The 13,107-nt window shown below is 41.1% G+C and overlaps 1 protein-coding gene and 1 non-coding gene across 2 annotated transcripts; both read right to left on the bottom strand.

Moving 5' to 3' along the window:
• Nucleotides 1–1,308: 1,308 nt before the first annotated feature.
• Nucleotides 1,309–4,295, bottom strand: RPS20 (ribosomal protein S20). Its single transcript, XM_066546763.1, has 4 exons — nt 4,161–4,295; nt 2,780–2,879; nt 1,959–2,032; nt 1,309–1,531 (listed from the first exon to the last, which is right to left on the bottom strand). The coding sequence occupies exons 1-4, from the start codon at nt 4,161–4,163 to the stop codon at nt 1,349–1,351; spliced, it is 360 nt and encodes a 119-aa protein (XP_066402860.1). The 5' UTR covers nt 4,164–4,295; the 3' UTR covers nt 1,309–1,348.
• LOC136567586 (small nucleolar RNA U54) lies at nt 2,111–2,174 on the bottom strand. Its single transcript, XR_010785135.1, has one exon. It is a non-coding gene; the product is annotated as a small nucleolar RNA U54 (small nucleolar RNA).
• Nucleotides 4,296–13,107: the final 8,812 nt, after the last annotated feature.

The following is a 13,107-nucleotide window of genomic DNA, read 5'->3' on the forward strand; positions in this document are numbered from 1 at the left end:
ATGTGCTATTTGCCAATTATTCCTGTAAAGAGCAACCCATATAATACAAGTAATTTCAAAACTACAGCTTTATACTTGTGGCATATTACCAGAAACAGACTTTAAGGAAGACACAAGTGCTTTGTGGTGGGGACTATTGTCCCCTCTGCTCACATAGTTATTTCTCAAGGAAGTAGGATTGACACTATCTGTTCCCATTAACTCACCTCCCTTCAACCAAAGCTCTCAAGCCTACTGACTGGGGGGGCAGAATCCTTGCATGGCCTTCAATTTAAGGAAACTTGGGAGGATCAGAATACTTGCAAGGCCCTAAATTCAAGGAAATCGAAAACCTCTCATACCTTGAGTATAAAAGCTCAAGCTTTGGTCAGTTTTAGGTCTCAGCAAACATAAACAGGACCTCAACCTGCTTGCAGAGAACCACCACTGCTTGTTTTAATTAGAATTCAAGTTCTCTCCTATGCTTGAAGCAGAAGCAGCAGCCTGATCCTAAATGGATTAAACAAAATGTTTTCTACAACTCTGGGCTTTGTTTTGTTGGTTTAAGGATTAATCAAAATTCCTTTGAGAGACTTAAAAGCAGCAATAAAAATGGCTGTTCTGTTGCTTTACATATAAAGCTTACTCTTAGCATTAATAATATCTTTGGAAATCTAAACATGAAGAGACAACTAGTTCCATAGTTCAGTATTGTGACTCTACACGCACATCAAAAGAATAAACTTGTTAATTCAATGTGTTCACCACAATTCATGAAGTTTTATAAATAGCAGCCTGCCCCCAGGATCCTTTGATTGTGACACACATGGGAAGAAAAATAAATCCAAATAAGCTAAGCGTTAGTTCAGTCTTGCACAGCAAGAACCAGGAATTGAAAAAAAAATTGGTAATTTTACCTAAATATCAATTTTAATGCAGGTACTGTGTATAAACTAACATTTCAGCCAAAATCAAACCCTAAATTATGGAAAATATATTTTTCATAAAGTGATGCACAACCATGTAGCTGCCAGCCTCCAATGAAACCGGACACCCAAGTTAAATTTTGTATATTAAAGGAGTCCACAGGCACTGGGGGACTTAGCCCTGGTGCCTGTGGACTCCTTTAATATACAAAATTTAACAAAATTTAAGGACAGTATATTTAAGGAAGCATATGCCAGTTGTAAATACAGTTGTATTTGCAACTGGCATATGCTTCCTTAAATATACAGTCCTCTCACAGCATTCTGACAGTGGTTTCTGCTGTCCTTCACAAAAACCGTCACAGAACTATCTCTTGGCACACTTAAGAAAAGAAACGAGTGATGAAAATTTGTAAATCAACTTTATTCAAGGATGACCATGTTTAGGCATCGGCAATAGTAACTTCAACTTCTACGCCTGGCTCGATGCTGATGGAAGTGATCTGCTTCACGATCTCCGAAGGGCTGTGAAGGTCGATGAGCCGCTTATGGATACGCATTTGGAAGCGATCCCAGGTCTTGGAACCCTCACCACAAGGCGTCTTCCTGGTAGTGATCCGCAGGGTCTGAAAAGTCAAACACGGGGCATTGAGCTGATGCACTGAGAGAGAGGAGTAATCTACAACCACATGGAAAGATCATCACCTACAAATACTGTATGGTACCTATGCCATTAGGAAGTTACCTGTGAAGTTATAATAGGTCTACTGATGTTAACACTCATTCCCTTCTATATTTCATTTAAAAAATGAGGTCGTTATTAAAATAAATTGAACAGAAAAGCCCCCTCCACATTCAACATGTTTTTTACCACTTAACAGTTACCCTAAGTGTCAAAACAATGTGTGAGATAATCTTTTTACATTGGGTCAACCCTCAGTTTAGTAGCACTGCTTTTTACCTCACCTTTTGCTCTTTAAAAAAAATATGTTTTTAAGCACACAGTTGCAAAAAGAAAACCTACTTTTAAGACAGGAAAACAGTGTCAAGTACCTTGGTAGGCATGCGAACAGGTCCCTTCACCTTCAGGTTTTTTTCCTTAGCACCTCTGATCAAGTCAGCACAGACTGTAAAAAGACATGCAACAGCTCAGGTTTGTGACTATTTTACTTGCTTGATTTTTTGAGCAAGTATTTTAAACAAGATGTTGGCTCAGAATAGCGTATGAGTGATCACTGCAATTCATTTTAAGCGTTATCCTCATAGCCAACCACGTACAACTGGAAGTGTTGTGACATGATGAGCAAAGTCATGGTGCAACAACAAGCAAAAACCATTACTAGACATTTAAACCATATTTAAGCTGTTATCAGCCTGAAGATCCTGCAAATAGTAACTTTTTTTACATTTTTATTATATGATTAAACACTGGCAAAGCTAGTTCCTAAACAAGATTTAATTTTTTTTTTTTAAGAACGTTACACTAAACTCTTCATAACAGAAATGACAAAATATGGAGAAACCAGTGCTTTTCAGTTCTTATACATTCAAAGTGTGATAACTATTTCAAAATTCTCCATAAGAGCTGAAGGGAAGAAGCTGCACTTTCTTACATTAGTCATTATGACGTAAGTTTTCCATATAATGAAAACCCCCTAAACACTAACTGTCATTAAAAATTAAATCAGAATTTACTTTCTGTGGTGTATGAAGCACTTTGGGTTGGCTTTGCAAGCCGAGGCATGTACAAAAAGGCAAACAGTACCATCTTTAATTACAACTGGTTTCAATACATTGTATTTTGCAATGCCTTGCATGGCACCTATTATTTATTACTCGACAAGCTCCCCAAGTAAGCAGAGAAGCACACTCACCCTTCTCCAGTGATTTTACATTGCGACTTGTCAAAGTGATTCTAATGCGATGAATTGCCACCTCTTGTTCCACGGGTGCTTTGCCAGTATCCTTAAACGCCTAAAATGTTGAAGTTACAAGTATCAGACACTGCAGTAAACACCAACTAACACTATCCACTGTCTCGTAAAAACAGATCTCCAAAGCGTAAAGAACAATTTAGCTATGGGACTACAAGAGCTATCTGAAGGGCATGGTGGCATGGTAGAAATAATGGGAAGAGAATGAAAGGTCAAAGTCCTAACTTCTAAGGAAAAGTGATTTTTTAGTGTGTAACTACACCTCAGGGTGGGAAGCTGCAAGCACACCCTTCCCTATATACAGCTGTATATATATGGTTTGCCTATATACAGCTGTAACCAACATTCCTTTTCCTCAAAAAAAAAGAAAAAGTCAGTCTTTGTGTATCTTACAACCTCAGCACAAATGAAGCAGCAAAGACTTGATCAATAAACCTGCAACAACTCACACCACGAGAACAAAAAGGGGCACCTGGCCAGAAAGACTGATTCGGCCACTCAGGAAACTGATTTGAGGAGCTTAAGCAATTAAACACTTGCAAATAATGGGGCATTAATGTGAGTTAAATGAGCTGATGAAATAGGAATAAAAACATGGACAAAGGAAGGTCTTAAGAGAAGAGGAATGAAATATATATTTACATATACTTCTATAAAAACGTAAACAGGGGGGGTTGCCCAGAGGATGGAGCCAGGCTCTTCTCGGTGGTGCCAACCAGTAAGACAGGAGACAACGGGCAGAAACTGATGCACAGAAGTTCCACCTGAACACGAAGAACTTTTTTACCGTGCATGTGACTCAGCACAGGAACAGACTGCCCAGAGCGGCTGTGTATGGCGTATCCCCCACAGGAGATACTCAAGAGCCGTCCGGGCTCAATCCTGTGCCATGTGCTCTAGGACGACCCACTGCGCTCCCTTCCAACGTGACCTATTCTGTGGTTCTGTGAAACACGGCATGTCACACTGACCATGAGGTGCTACCTGCCGCGTTAAGTGACCGCGTTCGCTAACATGGGCGGCCCGTGAGGGCAGACACTAGGCCGGATCAGCGCCGCTCACGCCGGGCTGCGGCCGCCTCCCCTCCGCCTGCGCTGCCCCGCGGTGCCGCTCCCGAAAGGAACGGCACTGTCGGGCCCCCAGGCCGCCCTCCCTGGCCACCGGCTCGAGGTGAGCCCTCCGCCCACCGCACGGCCGGGAAGCGCAGCGCTCTCCCGGGGCCGAGGGCCTGCACCGCCCGGGCCGGCGCGGCGCCCACGCGGTGGGGCCGGCGCGGCGGCCCCGCTCCCTCCCCCACGTCCCTGGCGCTCCCCCGCCTCACCATGGCGGGAGCGGAGCCTTCCTGACCGACTTATTCCCGGGCTCGGGCGGCGCGGGGCCCAGCGAACAGCGGTGAGCCAGGAGGCGGCGGCGGCGCGGGAGAGGCGGGCGCGGTGGCGGCGGGCGCTTATATAGCGGAGCGGCGCCGCCTCCATCCGGGCGCCGCGGGACCTTTCACCCGCCCGCCGGGCGCGGAAGCCGTGAGGGCTCCGCTTCCTGCAGGGATGGATGGATGGCGGCCCTGTAGTCCCGGCCCGTGGCGAGCGGAGCGGGATCTGGGGCTGGCACCTCTCGTGCCCCCTCCTCGGGCTTGGCCCTTCCCGCTCGGGTCCCGCGGGCATCTCGGGCTCCCGCTTGCCTTTCCCGGGAGATTCCGGTGTTCTGCTGGGGGGAGGGCCGGGATTTGGCGCACAGGCGACGCTTCATCGCTTCCAGTGACAGCGAACTCGTACTCGTCTGAGCCTTTGGGTCTTTTCATCTTCTTTCGCTACTGAAAGCGACAGGACGAGAGGCAATGGTCTCAAGTTGTGCCAGGGGAGGTTTATGTTGGAATTTAGTAGGGATTTATTTATTCGCAGACAGGGTGGTTGGACATTGGAATGGGCTGCCCAGGGAGATGGTGCGCGCTGTTCCTGGAGGTGTTTAAGGAACGGCTGGATGTGCCATGGTTTAGCTGGACGTGGTGGTGTTCGGGCACAGGTTGCACTCGATGGCCCCAGCGGTCTGCTCCAGCCCAGTGTGAATCTGTCAAGTGGAGCTGCGAGATCAGAATTGAATGTTTTAAGTAAAAGCACTTGTTATATTCATGCTTAAATTTAAAAACTTAAATGAATTTTATTTATGGAAGTTCCATTATCTGTTCAGTTTGGGCATTGGAGGGATATTTCTTACTGAGCATTGTCTTTGATTTGGCCTGGACAGTGGTAATTGTTAGTCCCAAACCAAGCGTTTTGCTGAAAATATGTTTGTTTCAAGTTAGCTCACTGGAGAACCTGAGAAACGTGTATTGAAATAATGGCATATAGTAGGGTCACTATGAGTGTCTTTTAAAATTAATTACTAAATTCTAATTTAGAGTTATGTTCAGGAATCATAGACATGTATAATGTTAGCATAACTACTGCACCTGTGGAAGCTTAGTTATTACTACAGTTATTCAAGAAAGTTTGCTTGGTATTTTAAGATAAGCTTATTTTCAGCTGTCACACTCTGCTTTAATGTTTTTTTTTCCCCTTGCCAGTTGCTTTAGATGTCTTCATTTGGTCCTTAAACCTCATGTGATGCAGTTAACTTTTATATGCCAACTATTCCATTGTTTAGGTTTGTTTACCTAAACTTGGACTATTTCTACTCTTTGAAATCTCTAATTTACTAATATCCTCTTTGAAAGTACTAGAGGCTGTATTCTGATAAAGCAGCTGAAAAAAATGTGGATAAAGAAGTTGTCATCCTGTTGCTGTTTCCTGATATGCAGCAATGTCTTTTGCCACTGGAGATCAGTACGTGAAAAATATGTTTTGGTGATACTCATGTTTCTCTGGTCTCTTGCTCTCTGCAATGAAAACATCATTTTGTTCTCGTGGTTTGTTTTGGAACCATTTAACAATTACATATATACTATTTTTGAACTCATACCCATGTTTATTCTGTTACCAGCTATTCCAGCTACTTCCTGAGGAAGTTTTCCATCTATGTGTTTTAAATTCATCACTCTTAAATACATGACCTCACACTGATCATGCTGAAGCACTTAGTTTTCCAGTAATCCAGATGGTTCCCAATCAGCAGCCTTGCTGCACTATTTACTTAGAGCTTTTATGAATGTTCTTAGTAAACTTTATTTCCAGATAAAATACTGAGTATCTTGCTGCCAAGAACTAATTCCTGTGGGATTCAATTAGAAAGATGTCTGAGACAGACCTGTAGCCTTGGTTTTAATTTGCTTGCTGTGACCTGTAGGTGCACGACTGTGCCAGTTTCTCTGTGTCCTACTGAAAAAGTCCATGTGCAAATATGTTATATCAACACTGTTCCTATTGTCCACCAAACAAATGTTGTAATTGCATGAGAAAAAAAAAGTAATTTTGAAAATATACCTTTTCCATACATTTAAGCTGTGTAATTTAAGTACAATTTGCTCATTTATTTCTTATTCCTATATGAAGAAGTTGGTTTGGGTTTGTTTTTTTTTCCCCTGGGATTAAGGTGAGGTTGAACATAAGTGCCGAATTTCTTCCTTTCTTACTTATTTTCCTAGTATTGGCATTACCTCAGGTTTCTTTGAGATTTTTCCTTTTTTTCCTGAGCTTCCCCAAATTTCTCAGACCTTATGGAAAATCCACATTAACAGCACACAAGTCTCCTTTGCCAGCTCTTAAAATTCTTGGATGCAGGCTATCTGGAGCTGCTGATTTAAAAACCGCCTCACTTCTGTTCCTATGTTTAAGGCTTACCATGGCTATTGTTGGAATTTTCTGATATATGTTGTTTTTCTCCACAAATGTGCAACAGAAGTTGCACATTTCTGTTTTCTCTGAAATACGCTATCTATTAAAAAATGCTCCTTCTTGCCATTCATGTGAGTAAAAAGCCATTTAAAATACAACTTTTTGTTTATCTTGTATTTTTTCATTCTTAGCCTCTAATTCATATTTTGTATTCTGCCTGGTTTTCCTCTGATTACATACTGCTTTTCGTGTAGGTTTCTTCTCCCCAGACAATGCTAACTTTAGTTAAGAGATTTTGATTCTGTGACTTAAATTAATACACAACAGCCTGTGCTTTTTAGGTGAAGCTTCCAGGAATGTTTCCCTTGTGTCAAGTAATTAAGAGGATAAATGATTAGGAAGCAAGACATGCTCTAGACAAGGAGATTAGGAAGCAAGACATGATTTAGTAGTCTGTAGCAAAAAGAACTTGATACCTAATTTAATGATTTATCATGCAGAGTATCAGTCCATGTGCATTCATGATATTTTCTGACTTTTGGTTTGGGGTTTACAGATCACAGGGGATTTTTTTTTCTCTCTGCCTTTGACTAGTTTGTCCTTCAGAAGAGTAAATCCTTGGATGAGTCTGTCTATGTGACAGAAGGAGCATGTGCTGTAGTCAGTCAGGTCTTTTGTAGTAACTTAGTGAAATGCAGATTTTTGTTGTCTTCTGGTGAATGTTGAACCTTTCTGATGCACTTTTGGCTGGGTGAAAGGACAGACATACTCTCCAGACTTTGCAGCTTGGGTTGTGAACACCATCCATTTTTTGGAGTAGATTTATTCTGCTTGTTTCACACTGGTGGCCCGTGGATGGTTTTGGTAGAGCTCACAGTAGCTTTCTTAAATCTGCTGTGTCACTTTTCATAGTGGTTATTTCATGTGGGCAGCTCCCTGGAAGCTGTCTTGGTTATGCCAGCCTAATACCTCTAATATTTGCCTGCAGTGGTGATGAACATATTGCTATTTACTTGTAAATCACTTCCTTCTCCAACACACTTTTAAGGATTTTGTTTGAGCTTCTGGTCTTCAAATACCTGTGAAGCAGGATCATAGGAAGCAGGCTTCCATGAAGGTCATCAGTAGATGGTTGAGTCACTAAACCACTCAGGAGAAATCCAGTGAAATCTATTTTCAACCCTTTTAAGAATAGCCTTTTAAGAATGGCTACAGCATCTGCTTGGTCTTAATTATAGGTATCTGCTGATCCTCTTGTGTTAAGTTTCTCAGTTGTATCATGTTGCAGAACTTTCATCCAAGTTCTTTGCTCAGCAATTAGCTTTCTCTACAGGTGCCTGAGCTACTGGAACTTCAGAAAAAAACCTGAAACTAAAAAATACTCTCTTCTAAAAGACTGATTTCTGTAGATGCGTAGCTAACTGGTATTGCTCTCTGAAGGTAGTAGGCAGACAGAATGCACAGCTGGAGTTCTCATATTAGCCTGTCCATTTTACCATTTCTAAATTTTCATGCTAATTCTAGAATAAAGCTCAGCATATAAAAATGCAACTACTTCTTAAAATACTAGATTGTCTTTACCTTAAAAAGTCCTCATGTAAGCACGACTCGATCTGTGATTCAGAAAAAGAGCAACTGTGCCTTGATGGAGTCTTTTACTGTTGACAAACATTGCTACAAATATTGATTGTTAGGAGATGTTTTCAAGTGGGCAACTTGAACTTCATCAAGCTCTTTCTAAATGTGTGTTTTTTTGCCTGGCAGATAATATCATTGATATAGACTTGGCTTCTAATATCATTGATGTGATTAGAGCAAAACTTCTCCCTTGTCAGCCTGTTTTGCCTTGTTTTTCTGACACAGGTCACTGTGACAAAAAATACAAAGCTGCTGATATGCTACAGCATTTCTAGTGACATTGAATCTGTGATACATCCTTACAATATGTCTTCAAACACTTGGGGCTGAAACAGCTTTGTCCATCTGGGAGGCTTTCAGGAGGATATTTGAATTCGTCCTGTTCTAGTTCAATCTTAATTTTTATTTTTTTTTCAAATTAATGAATTAAATGTTCTCTGCTTTCTTGGGAGACTGTTTTCTCTCCACTCCTTGCTCTGCAGATGTGATGCTTCTGTCAAATTTGTAATAATGAAAAAACCAGCTTTGGCAGTAAATGATTCTGTAACTCACACAGACTTGATAGCAACTGGTGGTTTATTGATTAGCAACCTATGATTTGCTGGTAATCAATGAACTATGTATTGTGGGTCAGTATCAGCACTACAACAGAAATCAGAATACAAGAGGCTTACAAACTGCTGGTAAGCACCTACAAGTTTCATACCCTTCTACACTGATCTCACTTACATAGTCACACATTTCTTGCATGCACTTTCACTCTCTTGCAAGAAGTGTGCATTACAATACACAGTCCCACTTTTGGAAGCCTGTGCAGCCATTCCACATACCAGGAGGGGTGTGGGTCCCTACTATTCCTTCATCCTGTCAGTCCCCCCCCACTGTCTATACCAGCAGTGGGGTGGCAGCTACTTACCATATCTGATGAGGAGGGTCTTAGAAATATTAGCACCTGCTGCAAGTTTTCTTCTAATAATCACAAATTCTCATACTGCTTTTCAAGCTTTTTTTCCCCCCTCAGAAGCCTTTTATTAATCTAATTCCCTGGTTAGCATTTAATCTGGGTGGTCATTGTCTTAAGCAAGCTTTTTTATTGTTAATATCCTCATAGTGTTATCAGGTTTTGGGCAAGCATCCTCTCAGAACATGCCAGTTTGGGTATTCTGTTCACACACACTATTTATACTTGCATTCCTACCCTATCACCTGTCCTTATCCAGGCCAGGTTACCAAGAGTGGGGGCATGCAATTCCTGTACAAAAATTCCCCAGTATCAGCCCAGTGAAAGCAGAACTAGTGCTGTGGGATTTTTGCATCCAGTTTTCAGTTTAGAAATCACCTCAGATGACTTCGTGTGGGTAAATGTTAATCAAGTACAAAAAATAATAAACTCCACAAATCTCTCCAGTCTGGATTTGGCCACTTGAGGCAGCACCACTTGGCATTGCTTGTTGTGGTCTTTTCACTTTGTGAAAATAATTCAAGGAGATTGCAGTAGTTCTTAGAACACATTGAAAACTTGCACCTACCCAAATAATATCTGTGTGACTTATTGAACAGAACAAGCTGTTTTAACACCAGAATTGGCTGGTGGCTTCCAGGATACAGGTTGTTTTGCTGCTCTTACCTCACTGGCTTCTCTATGGATGCTTTGTATTGACAGTGTTTAGGCACTGGTGGCACATACTGGTGCATGCAAACTCTCACAGGACTGTGCTATGAAAGACTTTGGAGTTGTCTTTTCTCTTTGTGTCTGCCTCCTGCAAAGACTGTGGGAGGCTCCCAGCCTCAGAGTATTAGCAGGGTTGCATGATGTCTGTCCTGGGAGGAAGAAATGGTGTTTCATTTTACAGCAATTCTGTTTACCAGTATATGTAGACCATATATATGTTTGCCCATGTGTTTTAGAGCCCAGATATGAAGTTGCCGATCATGGCTTTTTTCATCCAAAGACCAGTTTAATCTAATGTAATTCTTTGGCGAGACAGAGTAGTAGGGAATTGTTTCACGGGGCTTGTGCTGCTTCTCTGTCATGGAACAGGGATAATTTAAGGAATGGTTCTGGCCTCACACTGCCTTATGATTAAAGGAAAAATTTCTCTTGATATGGAATGCATCACTCCCTATATTTGTGGTTTTGTGTTCGTGAAAAGTTTTTCCTCATCTCTTGAGAACTGGTGTCCTTTTGTGATATTCTTGATCCAACGAGTTTTCAGATGATGAATGTTTGCGAGCAAAAAATTTAACAAAGGCTTGCCACAGATGACGAAGAGACTTAAAGCAAGGGGTGATTTCCACCTTGATGTTACAGGACTATTAGAGCCTGATATTAGTTGCAACTTGCAATCTTATGTAGATTACATCCAGGTGTCAGCCTTCTCTGGGACTTAAGGTGCCCTTCCCAACCCTGGCATCTGGAAAGAAAGATTAAAACCCATTCAGCAATGCTTCTCCTGTTGTGACCTGACCTTCTGTGAACCAGCCAAGCTAAATTACTCAAAACCTGACAGAAACAGGAATAGTAACACAGAACTTAGGACCTGGAACTAAAGGAGATATTGTGGTGTTAAAGATGTGCTTTAGAAACAGGAGTCAGTAGCCACTGAGGAAATCATCACACTGTGATTGCTCAGAACAGCTGGTCAGATCCACAATATAACATGAAAGTGATCCAAGAGGCATCAAATATGAAGAAGTTTTGGTTTCAAAGGGTTTACTAACTTCTCCACAAGGCTAATGTGGCAAAGTGGCAGCTGCAGTTTACTGCATGGAAGTTATGAGGTTGCAGTAGCAGGGCCGGAGCAACAACCATTGAGCTTGTAATATCATTCATAGAAGGCTCAGAAGATTTGTTTAAGAGAATACCTTAGTAGGAGATTACAGCAAGTCTATTAAACTTATCTTTCACCTAAATGCATGCCAGAAGTTCCTACTTCATGAAAATGGGGCTTGTCCATGGCCTTTCACGCCAGTCTACAAAATGTGGTTGTAAATGTGGAATATAATTTGCTCTATTTTTCCCCTAGGAAATGATATAAAACAGAAAAGTATTATTCCCCCTGCAGCAATCACTTAAAAACAGCAACTGTATGTAAATTAATATGCACAAATGTGAAATGATTGCACATCTGACATTCCTGCCTCCATACACAGTGAAATCCCCAGCAACAGGTCTTCCAGATCAAGGGAAGCAGTATTTCCTACAGGTTTAAAACTGAGGAAGAGATGGTATTAACATTTATTAGGGTTGTGGTCAAGCATTCAATTTTTAGGCAAATAAAATTAAGTACTGTGGTAAACATAGAAGGTGGGTTTGAGTATGGTACCTATATCCCCTGACAAGAATTTGTAAATATTAATACTTGTCATTTTTTCAGCATTATGACCTCAGGTTTTTAGTTTATGTGTGAAACACATATGTTTAAAGATACTGTTTCAATAGTTATGACTGTTGGAAGTTGTTTCTGAGAGCATCCAGCAGTCACTTCATCTTACCAATAGCCCCTTACCACACTGCCACAGGTGTATTTCCTTTTTGAGAGTCCCTTATTCAGAGAAATAACTGATTCTCACACACTCTTCTGAAATGTTCCTGATGTGAGGGAGAGCCAATCCCTTTGTTCTGGCATGAACAAATGCTTATGCTAATACCTAGGAATTATTTCTCATTTTTCCTAGTGGAAAAAAAAAAGGCAAAAGCAGCAGCACACCTTTGATACAGAAAAGGGAGTTTTTTACTCTTAAAAATCTTCTGTATATAAAGCAAATTTCTTTTCCAATGAAAAATTTACCAGTTCTTGTGTACTAGCATACATTGCTAAGTCATTGGTGCTACTTAAATATAACACTAACTAATCATAATCAGTAATAGTGTAATCATAAAGAAAAGGAAATTTTAAAGCCCTCTCAGGCAGTCTGGGCACTGGTAATGGCTTGCAGAGCCATTAAAATTAAACAAGTTTTAAGATCAATTGGGGCTTTTGGGGGCTGGGAGCAAGAGGAAGTCTATGCTTCATTCCACAAACCAAGAGACTACTCTGACCTGGTGAAAACAGGTGACCACTCTGAACTGAATCAGTGGCCTTCTCTGGTGTTAAGCACTAGTTCAAGACTCAGGACCCTGACAGTTCAGTGAGCAGCTATCTCCAGGATACAGCAGAGAAAGCCACACACCAGTATAAACTTACTTTTCAGTGAGAGCTTCACTGATTGAAAGGGTTGTAGCAGATAGGTTTGGATTTTGGAGTGTCTCCTGTCTCCCTGTCTCTGGCTTATCTCCTTGCCTCCTCCAGCTCCCTCCCTTGTCTCCCTGGGCAAATGGCTCTTTTGCTGTGATCAGTCAGGTAGTGCTGATTTTTCATGATCATGACACTTTTTCAAATGCTGTTTGCAATTCAATTTACAACTTTTTAAACAAACAATGCAACCATGAAAACTTTTTTAAAATTTACTACTAACTACATTTGTTTCCTCTGAAAGTCAGCTGTTGGCAGGAATGATTTATTAAACTTTAGGAATATCTTAACTTTCCCCTTTCAATGAGACAACATCTAATAGAAATAATTTCACTCCCAAAAGCTGTACAAGGATTGACAACTTTATGGGAGGTCTGGAGTTCTGTAAGCTTCTTAACAAACAGAAATCAGTGTGACATTCATCTATTGGCACGTTAGTGCAGTGATACATTCCTTCAAAGGTTTTGCATGTAGCTTTTGTGTTATCTGCAAACCATTTTATTGGAACTGTTAATTAAGAGAAAAACAAGGATGTGGAAAAGGTGTATGGTATCTCTCTAAATTTACTGTACTATGTAATATATACTATTAACTGCTATTAAAAAAGAAATCCAGCCTCCCCAGTATA

Source organism: Molothrus aeneus, chromosome 1 (assembly GCF_037042795.1).
Source record: "Molothrus aeneus isolate 106 chromosome 1, BPBGC_Maene_1.0, whole genome shotgun sequence".
Classification (NCBI taxonomy): Eukaryota; Metazoa; Chordata; class Aves; order Passeriformes; family Icteridae; genus Molothrus; species Molothrus aeneus.